This window comes from Martes martes, assembly GCF_963455335.1.
Source record: "Martes martes genome assembly, chromosome: 2".
In the NCBI taxonomy this organism is placed as follows: domain Eukaryota; kingdom Metazoa; phylum Chordata; class Mammalia; order Carnivora; family Mustelidae; genus Martes; species Martes martes.
The window spans coordinates 82,989,856-83,015,974 of record NC_137889.1 but is presented as its reverse complement, the minus strand read 5'-3'; the positions used below and the strand labels follow the sequence as shown (position 1 = coordinate 83,015,974).

The 26,119-nt window shown below is 39.4% G+C and overlaps 1 protein-coding gene across 1 annotated transcript; it reads right to left on the bottom strand.

Annotated features, from left to right (window-relative positions):
• Window positions 1–2,182: 2,182 nt before the first annotated feature.
• On the bottom strand, window positions 2,183–25,914 carry CTSO (cathepsin O). Its single transcript, XM_080796222.1, has 8 exons — window positions 25,696–25,914; window positions 17,502–17,610; window positions 16,384–16,523; window positions 14,100–14,267; window positions 12,518–12,639; window positions 6,899–7,062; window positions 6,241–6,333; window positions 2,183–3,995 (listed from the first exon to the last, which is right to left on the bottom strand). Exons 1-8 carry the CDS (start codon window positions 25,843–25,845, stop codon window positions 3,961–3,963), a joined length of 981 nt encoding a protein of 326 aa, XP_080652348.1. The 5' UTR covers window positions 25,846–25,914; the 3' UTR covers window positions 2,183–3,960.
• Between the last annotated feature and the right edge of the window lie 205 nt (window positions 25,915–26,119).

The window sequence follows — 26,119 nt, the reverse complement described above, 5'->3', positions numbered from 1 at the left end:
AGCCAGTTCCTGGAATTCTATATTCCTGGAACACCTGAGGACACTTTGTGTCTCATCTCTTCTTTTCTCTAGGGGTTGGCTTTATTCTTCCTTGCTGTAGGCCAGCTCCTTCCTCAAGTAAGGTCCCAGCTCCCAGCACCTCTGGACCAGAAAGTCAAAGGTGCTCTTCCCAGCCCTGGGAGGCAGTCAGTGCAGGATTGAAGTTGGGAAAGAGTGAGAGTTCCCTCAATTGAAGAATGTTGTTCCCAGAAAAGAGAAGAGAAAACACACTAAACAGTGATTTAGTTCATTTCTAGGAACAAGTACAAGATTTAGAGTTTAGATCAGACAGGAATTTTATTCGTCTTTTTCTAGATTGGCCTGGATATTGGCAATACTTAGCTGAATTTCTTTTACAAAGGAAGTGTAAAATTTTATCAAAGGAATCCAAATGTATATCAACCTTGACCTAGGGTGATTATAAGCAAGCAGCAAATTCTTGATGGACTTGAACTATTCTTTGGTCTCAATTATAAGTTTTTTCTTATGAGGATCATCTAGTTTGTCTCTAGATAAACAATTTCATATAATTGCTTTTACCTATTATGCCCTGTGCGTGTGTGTGATTGTGCGTGTGTGCATGTGCACATGTACAGAGTGCCTGAGAGTGGCTAAGCTGAAAAATACAGAGACAAGTAACATGGTGGCTAAAGGCAATGGCTTTGAAATCAGCGAGCATGGAAACAAATTCTAGCACTGCCGTTTATTAACTATCCATTCCAGTACAAATTCCAGTTTAAGCCCCAGGATCTATCTATACAATGGGGATAAAAATATTTATCTCAAAAGGCATTTGGGTGGCTCAGTTGGTTAAACGTCTGACTTCAGCTTGGGTCATGATCTCAGGGTCCTGGGATGGAGCCCCATGTCCAGCTCCCTGCTCAGTGGGGAGTCTGCTTGTCCCTTTCCTTCTGCTTCTGCCCCTTCCCTAGCTTGTGCTTCTCTTTCTCTCTCTCTCAAATTAATCAATAAAACCTTTAAAGAAAATACTTACCCCAATCTTTACTCGTCTCATGAAGTAATAAAAAATATATGCTAATAGATGCTCTGTCACCAAGATGTCTTGGAATCTTAGAATAAATGCTATTTGTCAAGGTTTATTCTTCTAACAGACTAAATGATTTAACTTAACTCTTTTTATTTTTATTTCTTGGTGTGACTAAACTAGATAGTTGTGAGAGTTTTTTTCCACCCGCCCCAGGAATGTATCAGTAATTCTTAATGTAAAAGTCAAAACCATTTTTAGTGCCAGTTACTACCCTTGCCGCTACTCAAACTTGCTTCTAGTGCTAACCATCCACTTTAAGTTATAATTTTTAAGTAAGTAACAAAGTCTGTGTAAGGTTCCCTAATTTAGTATTCACTTTGAGATCTTTGTGAAATCACATCCAGGAACATCTTGACGATTTTCATTATGACTCTTAACTATCACGTGAAAATCTCACTGCTTTCCCTTTAGCCCCACTGGGGGAACATCAAGGGGACATAGGGTTTGGTGACTACTGACTAGTAGAGCTGAGACATAACTAAAGAACATGCATCTAGGCAAGGAGGGTAGAAACAGAGGGAAGGTAGGTGATTAAGTGATGGGTTACTAAAGTGTAGTTGGCCTGATTCAGTAACATTTCCCTCACTTCTACCAATGGGGTGATTATATAATATTGATGCTGTTAACCAAAATAGAGACTCTAGGAGGTGTGGAAGTTTTTTTTCCTTTCTTTTTTTTTTTTTTTTCTTCTTTTTTTAGAAGGGGGGAAGAAAAGGGGGTAATTTTATAGACATTGAGGTTCAGGTGTCTATAGTGAAAACCAAAAATTGAGTATATGGATTTGGAACTGAGAAAAGCTTATGGGAATTATGCACATTAACACTTTTCACAAAATGTAGGTCACGCTCTTATCAAGAGTCTTCTTCAGGGACGCCTGGGTGGCTCAGTTGGTTAAGCAGCTGCCTTCAGCTCAGGTCATGATCCCAGCGTCCTGGGATCGAGTCCCACATCGGGTTCCTTGCTCGGCAGGGAACCTGCTTCTCCCTCTGCCTCTGCCTACCACTCTGTCTGCCTGTGCTCGCTCTATCTCTCTCTCTAACAAATAAATAAATTAAAAAAAAAATAAAAAAAAAAAAGAGTCTTCTTCAACCAAAGTCAAATATAGGTTGTTTTATTATAAATGTCATCAAAATCCAGAACAGCTAAGAGGTATTAATCATTTTGTAATTTAAAAAGTCTTTAACATTTGAAAAAGAGTATCAGGAAAGCACTTACAGTGTATAGAAATCAGTAAATAAATACAAGCTAAAACAACCAGCACACAGTCCCTTTCTGACATATTTGGATAATTAAAATATTAATCAGGTGAAATGTGTAAACCTGGCAATTCACAGACCTGTACTCCTGGGGATAAAAATACATTATATGTTTATTAAAATAAATAAATTAATTAATTTTAAAAAATAAAATATTAATCAGAATATCAATATTTTTCTTCCTGGAACATTTCTAAATATGAGTCAACAGTATTTTTTTTGAGATTGCTTCTGGTTGGTGTAAAACAAAGAAATACAGTGTTTTGTTTTTGATTTTCACTTTCTAATAAAGGGGATAGATAAACAAAGCTCCAAAGTGAGAGGAAAAATGGGAGGGCTGCAATTTTTTTAGTGGTTGCTGTTACATTTAAAATTTTGTTTTCGCTAAGATAGTCTGCATTAGAAAGCAACCCTAAGTTTCAGAGAAGAAATGTTTACATATGCAATATTTGATATGATTTTCTTATATTTATCCATTGACTATTGAATAAGTACTTATTGTACTTATATTTAGTCAGAAGATCAGCTCTTCTGCTCTGAGGTTCTTACACTGCCACACACCTACACATGATGACTTCTGCAAAAGAAAACATTGGCATCAAGAACCGGAACCATGTAGAAGCCAAAAAGATACACAAAAACGTGGTTAGTATGGGAGTCTGGGAAAAGTAAGCAGAGAAGTGGGAAAACAGACAGATTGGGAAAGTCAGTTTGACTGATAGCCCAGATTGCTAGACTTGGGCTTTGAAACGGGTGGTGCCTAGGAATAAGGGGAGGAACAGATAAGTAAGATCCTGATTTGATAAAGGCTTAGAGGCAAATGGAGCCAAATAAATGGTTATAAAATAGAAATGGAAAGTGAAAAATGAGACTTCTTTAGCCAGGGAAGCCAAACCACCTGGAAAGTTTAGGAGCATTACAGTAAAGAACAAAAAAAAAAAAAAAAAAAAAAAAAAAAAGAGTAGGAGGCATCCTCCTCAATACAGGGAGGACAAAGGAAGAAATAAGACCCTCCTGGAAGCCTATTGACAACAAAATTTTCCAAACAGTAATTTGTCTCTCAGGCAATGCTCCTGGAATTTTTCCTACCATACAGTCGCCATATTGGTCCTTTAATTTCAATCAATTTCTCTTAAAACATGGTTTTGTCCTTTTGTTGCTTTCTATATGACCTTTCGACTGTTTCAAGGGTAAGCATCTTTTGTGGAGGTAAAGCAATTGGCCTTTCAAAATCTTTAAGAAATTCCATCTCTGAAGGCTGTGATTATAACTGTGAGAAGCACACTTTATTCTAGGCTGACCATTTTTGTATATAAATGTAAGCTGTGGCTGGTGATGATATTGTACAGAGGAAAAGTAATTCTTATCCCCTCTAATCCTACTGGAAGTATATCATTAAAGACAAACAAAAACAACAGTCAAGCCAGATAAAATCCTCTTCAAACTGAAGAGATTCCTAAAGTGACCTTCATGCCGGGGTCTAGAAACTGTTCCACAGAGTCCTCCTAGGCCACGGAGCCGGCGGCCTGGAGGCGAACAGCGCTGGGAATGGAGTTCTTTGCTACATCTCATTATGAACCTTCATTTTTGTCGCTGTCCCTTGATCTTCCCAACATATCACACAAATACAGCAGAAACAGAATCTGCAATACCTAGAGAAAAAGAAATTATTAGTGCTAGTCTATTTCCCTCAAAAAAATGTAATGCTTGTAGCTGGCAGTATAAACATGGCAACTTCAAAAACAAATATTAGAAGAGATGACTAACATTTTTGTTTCAAGAAACTACAGGGGCACCTGTGTGGCTCACTCAGTTAAGCAACCGAATCTTGGTTTGGCTCAGGTCATGATCTCAGGGTTGTGAGGTCGAGCCCAATGTATCTGAAATCTTTATGACACTCATATGTATTGCTTAGAGGAATACAATAATTTATAGGATTGTTTTAAATAAAATTTGAAACTTCAAACTCTAAGATTTGGACTTTAGCAAAATTTAAATAAATCACAAATATGCTAGGCTTTCTTAGCACCCAAGACCATTGATCTCAATATCATGGTAAAAGCAATAAACAGTCCATTTGAAGACTGGATTTCATTGTAATTAGCTATGCCTTTAAAATCTCTTGGAGCCATGGAATGCTATCTGTGTTACACTGTTGTTCATAAGAGAAATGTGATCATCATCAGGTATTAACTTTCAGGAAATATTCATTTTCTGGAATGATTTGGATCCCTGCTTAATTACTAATCAGGCAGGCATGTGGAGGATCCCACTGGAACACAAGTGGAGAGGAGAAATTATTCCAACTCACCCTAGTAGCTGGGGGTGAAGAAAAGGTGGTGGGGGGAGGATACAGAGTCATAATGGGGGAAAGTATGAACGAGCATCTGAATTATGTTCTTGCAACTCTCTTGCCAGAGCCTTGAAAAAGCCAACCTTCGTCCAGATCCCAGTATCACCACTTTGACAGTTAGAGATAATTTGGGTTTAGCAGCAGAGGCTCAATGAAGGGCGGCGGTAATATATCTGCAAGTTCCAACAACGGAAAAGCTCCCATGATGCTAAAAAGTACAGGCCTAACTGGTTTGCTAGTGCTCTGGCTAGAAGATTTCTGTAATGTTGACTCTCCTTCATAAGGAATTTCAGAAAAATATTTTATTGGGGTGATAGGCCAGACCACTGATTAACTCTCATGGATTCTACTTTATGATACCTTTGGCCAGTGTTCACTAGATTGAATCAAAATATAAACTCTTAAATTTTTCTTTCTTTTTTTTAAAAGGTTTTATTTATTTATTTGTCAGAGAGTGAGCACAAGCAGGGGGAGGGGTGGAAGGAGAGGCAGAAACAGACTCCCTGCTGAACAGGGAGGCCAATGCAGGACTCAATCCCAGGACCCCAAGATCATGACCTGAGCTGAAGGCAGACACTTAAACAACTGAGCCACCGAGGCATCCCAACTGTCGAACTTTTCTATAACTCTCTATTCTCAGTCTCACTCTCTGGAGGGTTCTACAACTTTTAAAAGAGTCGTATGTATGTTAGGAATCATTGTAATGAGAAATTAAATGATTGCTTTCATATGCAATATAGTTTAGGTCAAACTTGATTCATAAACTGTGCTGATTTCCTAGATCAAAAATTTTAGAACATATGCTTACATATAGGTTTTAGAATACAGTTTAAAATACTTGACTAGCTATTTTAATTTGGTTTGTGGTTAACCAGAAACAAAATTGTTATTCAGCAAAAAAGCATATTTGGTATTTGCTTCAGCCCCTCAATTCCGGTGCACGTTTTCCTTGAGTCTGTAGGTAACAAGGGGGCATATTAAACCAGAAATCTAATGCTCAGATTTTCATATATTTTGATACAAAGAAAAAGCAATTCTTGATATCCTTGAGCAGGTATTGTGGTGCACAAATTAGGAAAATTGATTCAGTTACAAAAAATAAATAAGGGAGGTGCCTGGCTGGCTCAGACAGTGGAGTGTGAAACTCTTGATCTTGGCATTGTTAGTTCAGGTCTCAGGCTGGGTGTGGAGCCTACTTAGAAAAAATGAAGGAAATAAATAAATTTTGGAGATGTTGTGAGAGCATCTCAGCCTCTTGGTAAATTAGTACTCTATCTTATTGTATTTTGCACGTTATACTTGTTATCACTACAAGCCCTCTTCCTTTTCAAAATGTGAAATGTGCAATGTGTCTCTTCAAGGAACACTATTTTATTTTTATCAGTTGGCTAGAGAATGAAAATTATTACTGTAAAAATGGTCTGAGTCCATTGGAAGCTGACTATGGACTTAAATTACGAGCATACAGGTTTGTAATTTTAATATTTTCCAAGTGTCTGCCTGGACATTTAGCCTGAAGTTTTAAACATGAATTCATGACTCACCACAAATATTGCCTCCCATTTTAACATGGGCGTAGCCATCTACTCCCCATGAACTTCCCCATGAGTTCCGCACAATCCAATATGGAGTACTTCCTACAAAACGTAAAATGGTAACAAACCATGAAAAGTTAAAATTTTGTTGTGAAGCATATTCATTTAAAGAGTTAGTTCTTGATAGGTATAGCAGCTCTGAGCAAAAGATTAAAAATGTAATGTGATTCTGGCTAAGTAAACTTGAGCTACACTTAGTGTTACACTCCAGGTAATGGAAAAATGTATATTTGAATCAGATAGCATGAAATGAAAACATACACACAATTCCAGGGAATTAGGAAAAGGAAAAAAAAAGAATTTTTAGAAAAATATGATTAAAATAACAAACACTTCTTTTCCCCCAACAATTATTCTAAACATTCCAGGTGGAGAATGCACATTATTTAAATCAAGAATTATTGTTATTTTAACAAGGTTGTCCTCAAAATTGATAGGGGGGGACCATGACAGGGTATTTATACCTGGAGGTCTGCTGAAAAGTTGTAAAGGTCTTAGGAGGACTTAGACATGGAAGGACCAAATTTCAGCATTTTAAAGGATGGTGATCATTTGTCAGTCAGAGTTCAAGCTGCAAAGCAACCAATCAAGTCTTATCAGCACTTACCTATTTTATCAAATCCAGTTACGAGAACTGCATGATTTGCTTCTCCACTAGAGCAATGGTGCTGTATTATTCCTCCCAAATAATCTTGCCAGCTTACTGCATCTACAACCACTACCAAGGGGCCAAAGGTAAGAAGTGCTTTTGCCATTTCATCTTCTTGGTCACTACCGGAAGAGGAAATCCATGGTTAAGGAGTTGTTTTTAAGGCAGAGATATTTTATAAAAAAAAAAATAATCTATTTAATCTATGTATGATTAGGAGTAGGTTTGATTGCAATTACAGAAGACCTACAGATGGAAACTAGAGGTCTGAGAGACTGGGTAGTCTAGGACTTCTATGGGGCTCCAAGGTATCAGGAAGCCAGAATCTTTCTGTATTCTGCTCTACCATGGGAGGTTTCCATTGTCAAGGTCAATTAATGGTCCAAGGTTGCTGCTGGAGCTCTCGCCATTTAACATATATTCCAGACAGCACAAAGAAGAAAGAAGTACAATATTCCTGTTGAGAAGACTTCCCAAAAGTAACACACATGCTCTGTGTATGTCTACATAGAGAACACACACGCTCTGCATAGGTCTATATAGATCTCATTGGCTAGTACTCAGTTAAGAGGCTAAGTTTAGCTTCAAGGAAGATAGGAAATGGAGTTTTGTAGCTAGATGGCAAAGTATCAAGCTATAATAGGGGGATTCTGTTAATAAGGGAAGTGAGAAGACTAAATGCATGAGATAACTGTGCCATACCACGTGAGAATCAAGAGACTGACCAACTTATGTGAATGAACGCCAAATGCAAAAATCAGAGGGGAGTGTTACACAAAAGTGGCAAATGTTGTTATACGACAGAAGCAAGGATGTACTGTACAGTGGCTAACAGAACATAATTTTAAAAAAAAGGAAAAAAGATCTAGAAAAATCTGAAGCGATACTAGTCAACTTATTTATATGTCTCAGTTTGGGGAAAATAATATCTTTTTCATAAAAGTGTGTTACAGGTTGCCATGTAGTGGGTTTATTGCTATTATTTTAAAATAAAACTATAAATGCAGATTTAAAAAAAAAAATGCCAGGAGAACCAGGGCTAGATTGTGAAGTCTGTGAAAGACCCAGTTATTGCTCTCACACGTGGACACCTACTGATAAAGTATGTTACATAACATTTGGTCATTATCGATCTTGGAAGTATGTGATTAAACCATTATTTACCCTTTTAAAGGTCAGCCTGATGAGTGAAGGACACTGAAACCAAATTACTGATATTTCAAGCCATTAAGATAGCATTTGGTATTTTATTGCTGCAGCAAGCCATGAGTAGATTAGTAGCTCCAAAGAGTAAATAACCTATTATCATAATCTGCTGGGGATCAGTTTCTAACAAGGGGACATTTTGCCCACAGATGGGGAAAAAACTGAGTGCATAAGAGAATTTATTGAGATAGAAACCACATGCACATTCATTCTAAAAGTTTATTCATATGACCTGTTAATGTGAAGATCTTTTTCTGGAGATCTATAAGCAGTCAATTCTAATTTTCGCTGCTGTAATAATAACCTGTATTCATTAAGATTATCCCAAGACAGGCAAAATTACAAAATTCCTATAAGGCATCATGGTAGGGTATAGGCGTTGAAGTTCTGCATAGCTGGGTTCAAATTACAGCTATAGACTGGAGTCATTCCAGTCACACTGGAGTCAGTGACTCTAGCAGGTGACTGAAGTCACCTCTGTCACAACATCAATCTAAGGAGAAAATTGCAGGTATAAACTTATAGCATGCCTAACATAAATTACACTCTGAATTTAAAGAAATAGCTCCCTTTCCTCATTTCTAATTACCTGGTAAACCAGTTTTGTTCAGCATATGTTTTAATGTAAAATGTATATTTTATTATATTCAAATTTTTGAATATTTTGTTATCCAAATATGACAAATAGGATTATCTCCATTAAAGAGTGTACAGGTGTCTCTACTTTTGTAAGATGACAAAAGATAAACTGTAAATATATGACATCAAAGCTCCAGGGACAGGGAGAGCATGATGGAAAGAGAAAGATCAAGAAGGAAAAATATTTTTTTAGAATGTAGAGGGTAATTAACATGGTAAGATCAAAGAAACAACTGAGTAGTAGTCTCTGCTTTGAGGCAGGACGAAAAAAAGATATCAAAAATATGAAACAGGAGGATATGACATAGTCCAGAATGTTCCATTTAGTCCCAGAAATGACTAGCGTTGTTATCTCTTGTGTTTCAGAAGGATGTTGGCTGTTAGCAAGTTAAAATATACTCCTAACAGCATCTTTATTTGCACTATTGCCCAATAAAGAACTACAACTGACCACTGAACTGGGGGTTAGGGTTGCTGAACCCCCACACCGTTAAAAATCCACAAGTAACTTTGGACTTCCCCCAAACTTAATAGTCTACTGTTGACAAAAAGACTGACTGATGACATAAGCCATCCATTAACCCATCTTTTGTATATTATATGTACTTAACACTGTATTTCTACAATGAAGTCAGAGAAAAAGTTATTATGAAAATCACAAGAGAAAATACTGTACTGTACTGTACTTTTTGGGGGAAAAAACGCTTATAGGTAGAATGTACAGTTCAAACTCATGTTGTTTGGAGGCCAAATGTACTATCAAAATCCATATTGTTGATAATGGATATACTATCAAACCTTTTTCCATATGCTTAATGTGGCCCTATAGTTACCTCACTAGTTCTGTGACCCTCCCTGAGTCTCAGGAACCTCAGATGTGTCAGGGGCCTGGTCCGGGGCATTACTACAGCAGTTGTTCTTGGAAAATCTTCCCACATCCTCTGGCCCTAACTACGGTAGTATAATTGGCCAGGTTTCCAACAAGGAGGCCTGAAGCTCTTTTCCTGAGGCCCTTCTCTCTTAAAGAGCCAGGAAATCGAGCTCGCCCCACAGCTCTTCCTTTGCAGCACCCTCAACTGACATGGAAGGTAGTAAACATCAATTTGGGTGAGATAACTCTGAAATGCCTATTTATTTATTTATTTATTTTTTTAAGATTTTATTTATTTATTTGACAGAGATCACAAGTAGGCAGAGAAGCAGGCAGAGAGAGGAGAAAGCAGGCTTCCTGCTGAGCAGAGAGCCGGATGCGGGGCTCGATCCCAGGATCCTGGGATCATGAACTGAGCCGAAGGCAGAGGTTTTAACCCACTGAGCCACCCAGGCGCCCTGAAATGCCTATTTAACCTTGGCCCCAAGAGCTCCCCAGTAGGATCAGTAAGTATCCTCAGTACTAATTTGTTTGGTAAGAAAACCCTACTTTCCTTGTTAGTCTCATTTCTCTATTTCCCTACAGTGTTTCCAGGGATCACTGCTCGAGGTCGATATTCCTTCCTGAATTTGTTCCTGCCTCAGACTTTCATGTCTCAAGTAAGAGTTTATTCCATTCTTTCAGTTGTTCAGGCCAAAAAGCCTAGATTCATCATCCTTGACTATCTTTTCTCTCATCCCCTCCATAAAATCCGTCAATATATTCTGTGGGGCTTTAAATTCTATGAGGGGTAATAACCTATGATGTCTCAGTTCTAAGACCATTTTGCTAACCCTGCTCCAAGGGTATTACCCGATAACCTTTATTGCCTCATCCCCGACTAGTCTTGTCCATCTGCAGTCCCACTGACTTCCTCATTTTTCTTTAAATATGCTGCACATGTTTCTATCCCTTTGCACTTACGGCTCCTTTTGCATGGAACAGTTGTTCCCCAGATGTCTACACGGTTACGTTCCCTCACTTCTCCAGATCTTTGCTCAAAAGTCATCTTCTCAAGGAGCCCCTCCTGGCCATTCTTTTTAAGACTGTATATCCCCCTGATGTTTCCTCTTCCTCCCACTGACTTACTTAGTTCTCTGTAGAAATGATTACATCTCGCACTCGGTACATATTTTTGTTTGTTTTCTTTATTGTCTGTCTCTATCACTAAAATGCAGTCAGGGCTTTTTGTCTGTTTTGTTCACAGCTGAATCCCCAGAACCTGAAACAATGTTCAATACGTATTCAAATGAATGAGTAAATCAATGAAAGATCTTCGTGCAGAGTCTAATACCACTAGCACTCTATTACCAGAATGTTTATGTCCAGTGTAAAGAGAGTTTTTTTTTTTTTTTTTTTTTTTTTTTTATCGGGACCTCTTTCTTCTTAACCAAAGGGTTAGACAAATCATGCTTCAGGTCCAATGCCAGTGACTTTTACATTCTCTCTCTCCCTTTCTCTCTAATTCAGACTCATGCCTATTCTTCTTCATGTCTCCCCCTTTTTTTTTTTTTTGTTATTTTGCTACTCATGATGAGGGATTCCCTGAAGTTTTTAACTGACATTTTTTTTTAACTTTTTAAGTGATATTTTGAAAATCTATTTACTTCTTGTGCGCATGCCTCACTTATACTCTTAAGGAATGGACAGCTTACAGAGACACACTTCCTCATTTTTGAGAGTGTGTTTCCCTCAAAAAAGATGTGGAACAATGTATTCGGTGACTCTGCACATTTTATTACAGACTCTGTGTAACCTGCCATCTGTGGAATTGGGACTCTCTGGTGTGTGGTTCCTAGGGTCACCCCGAGAGTCCTTGTTGTAGACGGGAGCTGTGCTGACAATCTGTCAGGCCTCTGGTACACGTATGCTTAGACAGGTTCCATTTTGTTCAGTGATCCAATTTCACCCTTGATTTCCTTCAGATCTCATGGGTTGGCACCATCTGGATCAAGAGATTCTTTTATATTCTGTATTGGTATGTTTTGGGGGAGTCTGTCTCCTCAGCTGAATATAATTTACTTTCTGCTTTCTCTATTTCAGAAGACTGTGCTAAGATTCCTTTATATATAATTTTTAAATGAAAAAAGAAGCTATTTGAATCTTCCTTTGTCCTATTATCCCTGAACCCCTGTTTTGTACTATATCAAATGGTCACAATGGTTTACTAGCTGGCTTTCAGTGTTTCATGCATTTTTAAAGCATTTTTTAATGACTCTTCACCCCTGAACCTATTCAAAGTCATCACGCCCTTCAACTTCCAACACTATTCCCTTTCCTCTGCCTGTCCTTACCTACCCCGCACGCCCAACGTGCCTGTAGTGTGTGCCCCATAATCCACCTCCAGTAAAATAGTCTTACTTGCTTCTAATAAGAAAGTTTCAGTTCATGCTTTTCTTATGTTGGTGCCTTAAAAAAATGCAAGCATGTTCAAAATGACACTTCTTGGTAAGGAGACTGCTTGATACTCACTGGAGAGTCTATACAGAGCAATTTTGGATCACTTCAACAGTGAGACTGAAATATACAAATGATAATCACGGCAACTCCGTTTGTTAGAAGGAAGGTGGTGAGGATAACTTATACCTTACACGGATTTAAATGTGTTAATTCTATTATAAACACAAATGGAAAAATAAGGAGATCACATTTAAGAAACAACATCTCTACACAGCCCTCCATTAGCCTCTCTAGCAAAAAGGTAAGTCTTAAAACAATGACTAGTATCCCGTAATGCCTTCAATCCAGTTATTGATTCCGAATGGTCAATAGGTCAGAGATTATGAAATGCAGACAGAGACACAACAGAATAAGACAATTACCTGAAGTCATATGCAGAATAACCTTTGATCGAAAATCCAGACTGTGAATCAGAAAAGTAATGGCACAGGCCATTCTGTGCTTTAAATGGGTACTCTGAATCTCTCACCAGTCTTACTTGCGTCTAAAAGAAAATAATCATCCAAAGGTTCTCTATTCAAAACACAGTTGTTTTGGAAATCAAACACCAATTACTACTATGTGTCCAAATAAGATTCAACTTGGCCACATCCTCGTCATGTGGCTATTTTTTAGGTTATCTTAATAACCTAAATTCATAAATAACCTAAATTCTTAAATTCAACCTTTAGGTGTTTGTTATGGACGTACTAAGTAAACTCAGTATCTTTCTCTTCTACTCTTGTTTTTCCTCTAACTTCCTTCCTTAGAGCCTCCTTACATTTGATAATAGTCTTACCATTTTTTTTTCTCCTGAGGTTGCAACAGGGCAACTCATTTTCCTTCCAGAGCTTCTGGTTCCATCAGCAAGTCTCTGAGACTCCCTCAACCCAGGCAATGGCCAGATCAAGCATTCTTTCCACCCACATCTCTCTGCGCCATACATCTAGCATATGTCACATATTTTTTAGCTGTTGGTAGACAATCCTCCTTTTCTGATTCTGGGCTTATAGAAGCCAGGGGACACACAATTCCTTGTTGTCCCTGATGTGTACAGAGAAGCTTCCAGCACGAGTAACTCAAAATACAGCAAGCGAACAAGGAAAGAATATTCCAATTTGGGAAATTCCAGCTTGACGACTTTTACAAACCATAAAAACATCCTCATTCGTTGGCTTCATGCAGTTGGCCCTGGATACAGGACAATGTCAGAGAGTCTCCTAAGAAATGGAGGACACTCTGGAGTATTGGATAAAGCCCTCCATTGAGACAGAAGACTTAAGACACAGTTCTGGCTCAGCTACTGATTTGGCAACACGATCTCACCTCTCAGGTCTCATTTCTTCACCTACCTAAGGAGTTATTAAATTTGTTGATTTCTATTGTCCCTTATAATTGCAATATTCAAAGATTCTATAGAAATAAGTAATCATAGGCTCTCATCTTTCTGGGACATTAGGTGATCCATAACTATGAAAGAACGTATTCACCTGCTAAGAAATGCTGAGAAAGAAACACATGTATTTTTCTGAAAACAAATCCAGGCAAGATTTTGCACACTTTGATCACTTAGTAGCTGACTTGCCTGAAAGCAATTGATTTTCAAATCTTCGAGGGAGTCAGACTTTGGCCATCAAAATTTTTGAATTTAGAAACATTCTTTGGGGGCGCCTGGGTGGTTCAGTCAGTTAAGCATCTGCCTTCGGCTCAGATCATGATCTCGGGGTCCTGGATGGAGCCCCTCCATCGGGCTCCCTGCTCAGCGGGGAGCCTGCTTCTCCCTCTTCCATTCAGCTCATGCTCTCTGTCTCTGTCTCTCTCTCAAATAAATAAATTAAATCTTCAAGAAAATAAAAAATAAAAACATTCTTTGGTATATATGAGAGCAAACTGATTTAATTCTGAAGGCGTGTTAACTAAACCAGAGAGAAAACGAAGAGTTTAGAAGGCTGAGAAACTAGTCACCTTATTCAGCCAGTTCAAAGCACTGAGAGTGGAGCCTCCCTGGCAGCCGTAGTTATTATAGGAACAGTCGATGACCTGCTGTACACTCAGGTCCTCCAAAGGCTTCCCTTTTATTGCATATGCTGATTCCACAGCACCCACCACGCTGAAGGCCCAGCATCCTCCACACTGTTGAAAAAAAGAAACAGCATTGTATTTATTATCAAATAATGTTCAAACCAAGTTCGTCCACATCGCTAATTATCATGAGTTAACAAGTCAAGTAAAGTGGGCAGAATCTGGGGGCCTACAATCTATTAATGCCTGGTCTGTGGATTTTCAAATTGACGAAAGAAAACAAAAACCAAAATTCTCACTTCCGTCCCAAAATGCAACTATTAAAGATAAACGGGTAATCACCTTGGTCAATGAGACAATGCAAGATAAAAGCGAGATTCAGAGATTGAGAGAACACCTGGACGGTCTTTTAAAGACCCATCAGGGGCGCCTGGGTGGCTCAGTGGGTTAAAGCCTCTGCCTTTGGCTCAGGTCATGATCCCAGGGTCCTGGGATCGATCCCCACATCGGGCTCTCTGCCTGGCAGGGAGCCTGCTTCCTCCTCTCTCTCTGCCTGCCTCTCTGCCTAGTTGTGATTTCTGTCAAATAAATAAATAAAATCTTAAAAAAAAAAATAAAGACTCATCAGTTCACTGGACATGACTTCTGTTTCTAAGTAGTGTACCAACTCCCACCCACTCTTCAATCCCTCTTGTTTCTCCCGTCTCTGCCTCTATGGCATCCGCCATCTCCACCCTAAAGGGCAGAGGCAGTGATGAGGTGACATGGGGCGAGGATATACACATCATCCAAGCTGTGCTCATTATTTGATTGACTCAGGAGCTGAATGAATTACTTTCAAGGCTGCTAAAGTGCCAGCATGGGCATATCACAGATATGCATGAAATGTCATAACAATCAAAACCCATACTGGCCATTCCTCATTCAAATGTCAGCTGACAATCTTCCTTATTCTGGATCTATTAACTTGATTTTATTGGACTAACTGGAATGAAAGAATGAAAGGGTTGGTCCTGAAAAAATAGGGAGAAAATGGAGGAAATGAAATCAAGTTTCATGCACAAGGAAGAAGGATCCACAGAAATGGCAGAGGTAAGAGTAAGATGTGAAGTTTGGCAGAACTGACTTCATCCCAGGACATGTGCTACACAGTGAGGCAAAGAAAGGAAGAACAATTGGTTATCTTTGTGGAGTCGTGTTGAGCGACTTTATGGCGTTAAGGGTCTTATTATGTCTATATGCCCAGTGCCTATGGCATAGGAAAATAGGCACTAAGGAACTCTATGTCCGGGTCTCCACCCTTTGAGAAGAGTGAGTACAGGTTGCTGACACCATACCTAGAGCTAGCTTTAGTTTATCCCCCAATAGCTGCCCCAGGAGGGCAATGTCTGCTCAAAAATATCTCTACAGTATATTTCTTTAACTCAAGATTACTAATGAAATTGTATTCCTTTAATACAAAGTAGATACTTCCTGGAAGGATTCCGTTTCTGACTAATTTACTCTTCATTATGAATTCAATAATAAAGCAAATGATTTGGTGATAAAACTTAAATCATAATAATACATATATTAAAAAAAAAACAATAGATTTATATTCTGAGGAGAAAAGAATCATCCTAACTAGACGGTGACTGAGAAACTGCTTGGTCTAAAACACCTTACATGGGGAGGCTGAATGACATGGTAAGGTTTTCACTCAGATAAACTGAGACTCTATCTCTGCAGTTATGGGGTCGATTTTCCCCGGTCAGCTGTCATTCCCTATGCCAATGGGGTGTAGAGGAGTAGGTTTATCTTTAAAATAAAAATCGGCCTTGGGGCGCCTGGGTGGCTCAGCAGGTTAAGCATCTGCCTTCTGCTCAGGTCATGATCTCAGGGTCCTGGGATCAAGTCCCGCCTCAGGCTCCCTGCTCAGCGGGGAGTCTGCTTCTTCCTCCCCCTGCTCCTGTGCTCTCGCTTGCACGCTCTCTCTCTCTCTCTCCCTCTCAAATAAATAAAATCTTAAAAAAAAAAAAAATTGGCCTTGACATCTGCCTCTCATTTCATCAGAGATTCTCCCTTCATTGTCATTTCTGGATAATTGGAGTGTCGTTTTACCCAGAGATATGGCTTCTGTTACAAGTTTGATTGAACTGGACTTTAAAGATGACTTCCCATGCATGCTAAGATGATTTTAAAAAGAAAAAAAAAAAAAAGAAAGAAAAAGAAAACCCCTAAAACTCACAGTCTGCTGGTTCCTCACTTGGGTTACAACATGTTTGTCCCGCCAGTCAAATCTTGATGGTAAAGATACATTGGGTATGGATGTTTGCACCTCTGTTTGGTATCTGGGCAATCTGGAAGACTTGCTTCTTAAATAAATAGCTGAAGAGAAACAGGAAATGAAAAGACAGCCAACATTACGTTATAAGGAGGGCCTCCTGGGATTCTTTTTGGAGGAATTTTTCAAACACAAACAGAAGTTTTCTAGTAGAGCCTGCCATTTGTGGTTTTCCTTTATACTTTTTCATAACTCAAAATGTACTCACTGAAAACTAAGGAATTCCTACAACAGGACTGGAGCTGCCACATAAAATGACTTGTCTGATAGAACTCGGTCAATAATAAAAATGAATATAATTGATATCATTAGCTTTATCATAGCCCATGGAACTGTGGATGTCTAGGATAGAAATAGCACTAAAAAATGCAGAAGGGGGCTCCTGGGTGGCTCAGTCATTAAGCATCTGCCCTCAGCTCAGGTCATGATCCCGGGGTTCTAGGATCGAGCCCCGCATCGAGCCCCGGATCGGGCTCTCTGCTCAGCAGGGAGCCTTCTTCCTCCTCTCTTTCTGCCTGCTTCTTTGCCTACTTGTGATCTCCATCTGTCAAATAAATAAATAAAAATCTTTTTAAAAAAATGCAGAACGGGGGCTCCTGGGTGGCTCGGTCGTTAAGCATCTGCCTTCGGCTCAGGTCAGGATCCCAGGGACCTGGGATCGAACTCCGCATTGGGCTCCCTGTTCTGCGGGGGTTTCCTCTCTTGTGTTCCTGCTTATGTTCCCTCTCTCACTGTTTCTCTCTCTCTGTCAAATAAATTTTATTTATTTATTTATTATAAAAAATGCAGAAGGGGTGAAACATTGGCCCTTACAGCTACATGGAAAAATCTATAACATTTAGATCTTAATTAGAAGATAATCAGAAGACAGTAGCCAGGTATTTACATGCTTGACATTTAGTATTTAATAAATGTTAATTATGACTCAATTTATTGGATTCACAATTAAACAATTCCTCAAAAATTAAGGAAACAAATCAAAATCAGGAAACCAAACAACTAATAGCACAATATCACAGTACCTTTAAACTCTTCCGGAAACAAATAAGAAAATTGATTTATTCCATAGATGGCGCTTGAGTTGTCACGAGGGAATACAGAATTCAAGTATTGATGTCTATTAAGGCTTTCCTAAAAGAAGAAAAAAATTAATTTACATCACCTATGTTCACTTTGCAGAGCAATGTATGTGTAACTAACTTGGATATATTTTTCAGGTATGAGAAGCAAAGCTTGATTTATTTCCTACTGATCACAGTGAAAGATTGCATAGGACCCCTAGATCAGACTTACAAACATATACATGAAAACTATCATCTGGTTTCAGGTATATTTTTGAGGCTAGGAAAAGTATGTCTTATCCATCTATAATTCCTCTTTACCGGCATGTTGAAAGCACTAATACGTGTTTGTTGAACACGGTGGAAAAAAACAAAGTGAATTGCAAATAAACACTAGATCCTAGTAGAAACTGTCACAAAGAGATACTCATTAGATTAAAAAATTATGAATTTGGAATGCATGTATCTTTGTATTTCCCAGCACAATGTAACAAAGCACGAAAAAAATAAATCAGTAAATAATAAATAAATATGATTCTATTCTAGCTTTATAGCTCTCTCTAGCTCATTATGGGTAAAAAGGCTTTGTGATAGAGATGCAGTTGCAGATGTTCCGGGAAGATAGATTAACTTGTGTATCTGGAGGGAAAACATGACCATTATTTACAGATTCCTCAGCTCTGAATTTTGTAATAATTTATCTTAAGCTTGTCTTTTGTGAGAACATGCCTCAATTTCCTGATGCTAACCAACTGTGTAGGATAAATACAACTTCAGGAGACTACCATTAGGTAAGTTTCCAACTCTAGCTCATATGTATTTGTTTATGGATCTATGTGTTTATTGTGTGTCTGTCTCACAAACCTCTAAGTAAAATGAGGGCGAGACCTGTCTGTCTTGTTCATCAGTGCATTCCCCACCCTGAGCACATGCCTGGCACACAATGGATGCTTAATTAACATTTTTTGCTGAATAAATACACCAATGACATTTTATATACATCATGCCCGTAAGAGCTTTAATCTGTTTACTTTGAAGCAAGTTATTACTAGAACTTATCATCTTCTTACTACATCCTTATTGACCGTGCCTGGAAGGACTGTTAATGAAATAATAAATAGTTACTAAATAAATTTTACGTACTTAAGAATAATCTTGATAAAGTAGAGTTCTGAATATAATTTAGAAAGCAGACGCATGAATACAAAAATAGAACAGAAATAACAAAGCACGTATCTATATTCCATGTGACAAACATGAGTCAGAGACTGCTAGCTGCTAAGGAATTTAAAATTCATTCATTTTCTAAGTATTGTTTGAACATCTTTGTGGGCTAGACTAACCAGGGCATTGAGAATGTAGGATACTAAAAATGCATAGGAAAGCAAGTAGTAGCCATGAGAATGGGCCTCACAGACTTCCATCTATGGGGGGTTGTGTGCTGAGTGCTGAATTACCACAAGAGAGGCCACGGTTCCCACAAGCTGCCTCTAGCCAATGACTGAGCCCTGAGGGTCTCTCTGACCCTTCTAAAGCACTTCCCCCATCTATCTTCCCTCCCTCCTTCACTCTAGATCAGAGTCGCGTTGCCATCAGGTAGCTCTCCCAACCTCTCCCCATTTCTCTCAGCCATTGGTCTTGTGATAAGGAAATGAAAAAAGAAAGGATAAAACACAAATGATCAACATCAAGAACGAGGAAAGGGCCATCACTATGGATGCTACAGTCATTAAAAGAACAGTATTTTGAAAACAGTAAACCAGGAAGTTTTATGAATGTGTGTATGAAATGGACACACTCCTCAGACGTCACCAAAAGCTGAATGTCCGAGAAATAGAAAACTCTAAGCCCAGATGTCTTGTTTGGTGAATTCTACACAATTAAAAAAAGAAATAATATCAATCTCATACACACTCTTTGAGAAAATAGAAGGGAATGCTTTGCAACTTATTTTATTTATTTTAAATAAATAATTAATTAATTAACTTCCTTACTTATTTGAGTTAGAGAGAGTGAGTGAGAAAGGAGCACAAGTGGGGAGAGACAGGGAGAGAGGTAGAAGCAGACTCCCTGCTGAGCAGGGAGCCCCATGCAGGGCTCCATCACAGGACTCTGGGATCATGACCCGAGCAGAGGCAGACACTTAAACAACTAAGACACCCAGGTGTCCCTGCAACTTTTGTAAGGTCAGTATAACCAGGTGAAGACATCTCAAGAAAATAGAACGACCAATAGCCCTCATGGCTATAGATGTGGAATCCTTAAGAAAGTATTAGCAAATCAAATCCAACAATATATAAAAAGGACAACGCTTTATGACCAAGTGAGGTTCATTAAAAAAATGCTACATTGGTTTAACTTTTGAAAACCAATCAGCATAATTTACCATATTAATGGCATTTTTAAAAAGCAAAGAAAATCATATTTTCAGTCGATGCAGAAAATGCTCTAGACTTAATTCCCCAAAATCTTTTCGTGACAAAAATCCTGAGCAAACAGTGCATGAGAGCAAATTTCTTGGACGTGATTGAGGGAATCTACGAAACACCTGTATCAACCAGAGGCCAACTTCTAAAAGAATCCCATTTGTGGATTTTGTATGTCATTCCAGTGCACTGATTCCTGTCATTTCATGGCTGTCCACAGCCCACGCTAAGGATATCTGATATTTACAACGTGACTTCTTGCAAAAACCAAAGACCTCTAAACCCCAAAGTGCTGTTTTGCCCCTCCCCACCACTAATCCTCATCCCCCCTTTTTCTGATTTTGCAAGACCACTAATAATATCAAAAGTACTTCCCATGAGAATTCTGAACAAAGCATAATTCTCTACATTTATATACACACACAGTAAATTACTCTAATCTCTTCTCAGTTTTGCAACAAATGTCTTAACCACATTGTCATGCAATATTTGGGTATCTGCTTAACTTCTTGGGTCTTTATTTTTTTTTCATTGACAAATGGGGTAATTCCTACCTGACAGAACGTGTGAGTTAAATAAGTTAATGTCTGGAAAACGCAAATTACAGAAAAAATGTTAAATTTAATACTCTCATGCTGTAATCTGTTTTCCCCCCTTAAACACAGAATATTTTCCCCCTTTAACCACAGAACATTTGGACACAGAAAATGTCTTTCAAAGATCATGTTTTCAGGTTTTCTTAGATTAATATGGAGCTAATCTTTGTCATGCAATTAGAAATGACGAGTTATCGATGGGAAGAAACAGCTTTCCTAGTAAAATGATATTATCAGTATATCCAAGAATATTTATTCTCCTATTTGCTAGAACAGTAGGACACAAATCAAGTCCCCCTAACAGGGTTTCAAATCACTTAAATTTTAAAAAGCCCTGTATTTCATTTCTGGAATTGACTACTCTTCCAAGTGACTTTTCTGGTCTACTTCGATTCCTTCTGTGAGAGCAGATTTCACAGAAGCATCACAAACCGTGAGTCTATTGAGCTCCTCATGTTAACACACTCTGTCATAGAATCAGTCCTAGGTAAAGGACCAATTACCGCATGATCTTAACATAAGACAATGGAAGAGACCATAATGGTATTATAGTATGGTAGACTATACCTACAGTCGAGTCAGTGTGCCTAAAACCATATAAAATATTAAAATGAAAGACCTGAGCCTTAAGGTCACTTATGAAAGAAGACAGTCAAGTTCTGAGGAGTGTCCGGCACACATCATTAGTAGTTTTGAAAGGCGCAGATGTGTGAAAAGCAGAAGGGTCATAGGATGGTGATCTATTTTGTACTTTCTCTGTGGTGTGTGCTCCCTTAATGAGTTCATGCTTTGCTGGGAAAAGCTGTACGCTGAAATTATTGCAGAAGCCAAAGATGCTTTGTAAGACCACCTTTTGTTTAGGGCCCTAAACTCATTCCTGCTTCTGTTCTTTGGCTTTTCCCTCAACAACCCTCACTCGGGGATTCTGAGGTTTGGTGTAGGACAAATCACACATTTCACAGATGGATTTAAAACGTTCTCCCTGCTGGTGCTTTCGTTTCTGGAAGTTGCAGTAAGTCTGGGGATGACCCAAGAGGCAAAATGTTTATATGCAGTGTGGGAGCATCGCTGAGAATTTCTCTTAAGACTTGAGAGTTGTAAATCTTTGATCAGTGAATCTCAGCTGAGGGGATCTCCCTCCTTCCTCCTCTTCCCTCCCAAGGATTTTTGGCGCTGTCTGCAGACAATTTTGATACACACTACTGGCACCTAGTGGGTGAAAGCCAAGGACACTGCTAATCACACTGCAAGGCACAGGACAGCTCCCCAGAACCAATAATTATCTGTTCCACAATGTCAACAGTGCAGCTGTTGGGAAGGCCTCTACTAGAACAATAAAAATATATACTTTCATAAATTCCTGCTTTACAAAAGTTACCTACACAAAGATTTTGTATACGTTGTGCTGACATCTGTGTAAAAATAATATGCATGTATGTTTATCATGCAAAGTAAAATAAAAAGAAATATGTAGTCATTTAGTATTTGCTTGTACATGCACATAAAGACTGAATTAAAGTGATACCCCTTTGAGAATTGGTTGAAGGAATAATTCTTCAAGTGTATTACTCTTTACATTTTTCTGTTTGTTCACTGAAAAATGGATTCTAGTACAATGTTTAAGTATACAATATCCATTTGTTAGGCTATAATTCTTAGAAGTTGGCACATGTTTTATTCCCCCACTGAATCAGAAAACCCAGATCAGCTCCTTTCACATAGTGAATATCAAAATATCGGATAGATGGATGGACAGATGGGCAAATGAATGAACAAACTCAGATCCAAGATTTTAAGTTCCTGATATATTTTCATTTTGGCAATGCAGGCATTAAGTTAGAATCACTGAAAATGGTCACTTGAACAACAGTATCTTACATCAAATTCACCCGTCTATGCTAGGTAGAAAATGTGCGTTAAAGCATTCTTGCCCAGAGTTCATTTGGAGAAGACAATCCAGATTTCAAGGGGCTGATTATGGCAAGTATCTGTGACTTATTAGCTAGGATTATTCATCGTAAAATCTTCCATTTATACATAAACTACTATTTTCTATTTATACATAAACAACATGCCTAACAGTTATATATGATTTTAACAATGTAGCATATATCATTTTATGCCAGTAATTTTAAAGTGAAGATTCTGAAATTCTATGCACAAATCACATTTGTATTGGCACATAAACATCATTCTGAAGTGAGTACATATGACTTTTATTAGTACCACTATTGGGTCTGTGACTTCTCGAAGGCATAAGAATATGAACTTTTCTGTGGTGAAATAATGAGCATCAGTAAATATCAGTGCACACCTGGGTTTCAGCACAAAGAGGAGCAGGCTGAATCCTCCATTCGAATTTTCCTCAGCAGTGGAAGTTTCTAAAGCAGTGGAAGAGCACAGATTGGGGCTGCCATCCGTTCTCCCCCCATCAGTTATCCTGAGAAGCATACCACAACAAACCACGGACTGGCCCAGTCTTCACCCAACAATAATGTGGTGAAGGTCTGTGAACAAGTGTCATAGATGCCATCTAACTTCCATTTAAGAAATAGTCCTAGGAACTTATGAAAATACATAAGGCAGGGATGACAAGACTCTTTCACCATTCTCTGAACCCAACACCATGAAAGACATTACTAATCAATTAGACATTTTCTCCAACTGTCTCTAACAGTAATCCCCTGAATACTCTCCAATGCCATATTTCAGGCAGCCACTATTAATCAATCCATTTGCAAACATGATGAGACCTATTTGCTATCCCTAAATAAGAAACAAAGATCCAGAGACTACAGCTCTTGGTCCTCAGGATTTGTCTACTTCTTATGGCATCTATAGATTCCAGCCCAACACAGTGTGTTTTACGATTCTATTTTAATTTTTAAACTTTTTAAAAAGACTTATTTGTTCATTTGAGAGAGAGAGAATGAGAGATAGCACGTGGATGAAAGAGAGTGGTGGAGGGGTAGAGGGAGAGGGAGACAATCTCCAGCAGACTCCCCACTGAGCACAGAGATTTCCCCACGAGGGGCTGGATCCCATGACCCTGAGATCATGATCTGAGCGGAAACCAAGTCAGAAGCTCAACCAACTGAGCCATCCATGGGTGCCCCTATTTTTTTTTTTCCTCTAAACTTTAACTTCACTGTGAAACAAGGCCATTTTCTAGATTCTGCACATAATTTACCAGATGGTTAGACAGTGGGGAATCTCTGCCAATTCATAACTTGACATGATCTTATAGGAGTAAAGCGTTGCAGAGTTGTAGTTATGAGTTTTAGTTATCACATACTTTAATCTCTCCTGCCTGGCCAGAAGAATTCTTCCATATGCTCATGGGTACCACGGAAGCAAGGCCTTTTCTATCTTTGCCTGTATCCAGCCCTCTACTCCAGGTCCAGACAACTAGAATCTAACACCACGAGATGCTCCACTTTCCAGTGATGTGTTTTGAAGTCTAAACACTTTTGTTTCTGGGCATCCATTTTGTGAAGTAAACTCCCGCTAGAAGCAATTGGTTTGAAAACTTTCCCAGGCGTTTTCAACTCAAGATTTTTAAATGTACTGAAAGTCTTCATAACTGACCTCCTCCACTTAAATGTTCCATTTCCTGTTACGGATCCTTGTATTTTTCCTGAGAAGAGTTAAATTTGCAGACATTTGTCTCCTGGGTGCAGCCACTTCATGGGCCCAATATGAGTAACTATATAAGTCAATAGATGTATATTACATATTTTTAAAAATTTTTATTTAATTTTTTTTCACTGTTCCAAAATTCATTGTTTATGCATTATTAAAAAATATATTTATTACTCTGGCCTCCTTGTGCCTCCAATCCTCCAACATGATTTTCTTGAGGAGGACAGCAGTGTGTTTATTTATTCAGCCAATGAATAAATTATCAGTATAGATAAGATTGACTTTTTTTCCCCTAAAGGGTTTGGGTCACCACCATAGGCAACCAAGCTCAGGACAGGGGCAGAATACAGGGACACAAAGTTTGTTTTCCAGCAGTTGTGCCAGTGCTTCTGGTTTTAAAAGTTATAATGTAACTCAAAAGCAATAAAGCAGAGACAAGAGTACACATCTTGGTTTGGGCAAAAAACAAGAGTGGCACAATCAGGCAAGGCTGCGACTTCCTAAACCCTGGAATATTCTAGGGGAGACAGGAGGAGCAGAAAAGAGCACAGCTATAGAACTCCAGGAGAAATCCCAAGACCCTACCAGCAAAAAACTAAGTATCATTCCAACAAACAGTATTACTAAATTCTTACTTTTGATTCAGAATGAATCAATTTTCTTTTATAATAAAATGATGACATCTTTCACGATTTAAAAAATTGTTAAGTGATCTCAGATATATAGAACACAGTGAGGCAAACGTTAAATTTGTATCTCTAGGTTACAGGAAAAACCTATTGATACTCCGCTAACTCAGTCCATTCCAGAGGTTTAACGCTGGGCTAAAATCTAAGCATTCTTATGAGGACTTTTGAAAATAATGTGAAAAGGAAATGAAATGCTTCCCTTTTTTAAAAATCCGTCTCCAGCAAGTCAAGAAGAATTTTAAGGTTGCTATACTAGCTTAAGGTGCCCCAGCTCAGGAAAATCACAAATAGGCAGGGCTCTGAGCTTTCCCAACGCGGGCTCTTTGTTTAGAACAAGCTGATCACAGGCGGTCACCAGCGCCCCCATGCGGAAGAAAAACACCCATCAGGCTTCTTCCGCTTTTAATCAGGTTCCCGAGACTCCGAAAAGGAACCGCTTTGGAAGGCCATGAGGACGGTCCAGGGCACTGCTAAAAGGAGTGCTTCCTCCAATCGAGAATACTTTGAACATATCCATTGATTACTCTGGGCTCATCCCATAGGCCCACGGTGACAAATCTAACCTGCAACCACCCCTCTTTTGGTTAGCCCAGATAGGGGAGAGCTGGCACGTGCGGAACGGAGGGTGAAGTGGGCCTGCGAACTTCTCAGAAAGCCCAAACCCGCCACCGAAGCGCGGGCACGGTGACCACCTGGAGCGGCGGCTCTCAGTGACACCGCGCCACCCCCCAACCCGGTGCCCCAGCCCAGACCCCGGACGGCAGGGGCCACCAGGAAACAGAGAGCGGCGCGCGCTCGGTACCCGGAAGGCGGCTGCCTGTCGCTCGCGGCTCCGCGGCTCCGTCGCCGTGAAGGTGGCGCGGGGGTCCGCGGGGAGGCCGCGGCCGCAGGAGCAGCAGCAGCAGCAACAGCAGCAAAGCAGCCAGAACCGCCGCAGCGCCCGCAGCTCCATCCCCGCGCCCCGCGCCGGGCGGCCGCCACTCCCCTCGCCTCCCCTGGGTTTCTCTTTCGATTCCTCGGCTCCTCCCCCTCCTGGGTTTGCGGGGCGGGAGCAGCGGAGCCGGGTGCACGGTGCTGGGCACTCGGCCGCTCCTGTAGTCCCCATGACCCCGGACCTGGGAATGCGATTAGCGGGAAACTGTGGCGGTTTCGCTGATGTTTGTGGCATCTTCATCTCCCAGCTGTTAGAGGAAAGCTTGAGAGTCATTCTTCATGCGATGCGCGAG

Bases quoted from the DNA above. Each gene is read 5' to 3' on its own strand.
- CTSO (XM_080796222.1), bottom strand. From the start codon at position 25,845: ATGGAGCTGCGGGCGCTGCGGCGGTTCTGGCTGCTTTGCTGCTGTTGC. The intron at 16,524-17,501 runs GTACTGTGATAT...GTTTCTCTTCAG, and splicing joins GTTTCCGGAAGAGTTTAAAG to CTATTTATTTAAGAAGCAAG. The intron at 12,640-14,099 runs GTGACTAGTTTC...ATTTTCTTTTAG, and splicing joins CTTTGAACTGGCTGAATAAG to ACGCAAGTAAGACTGGTGAG.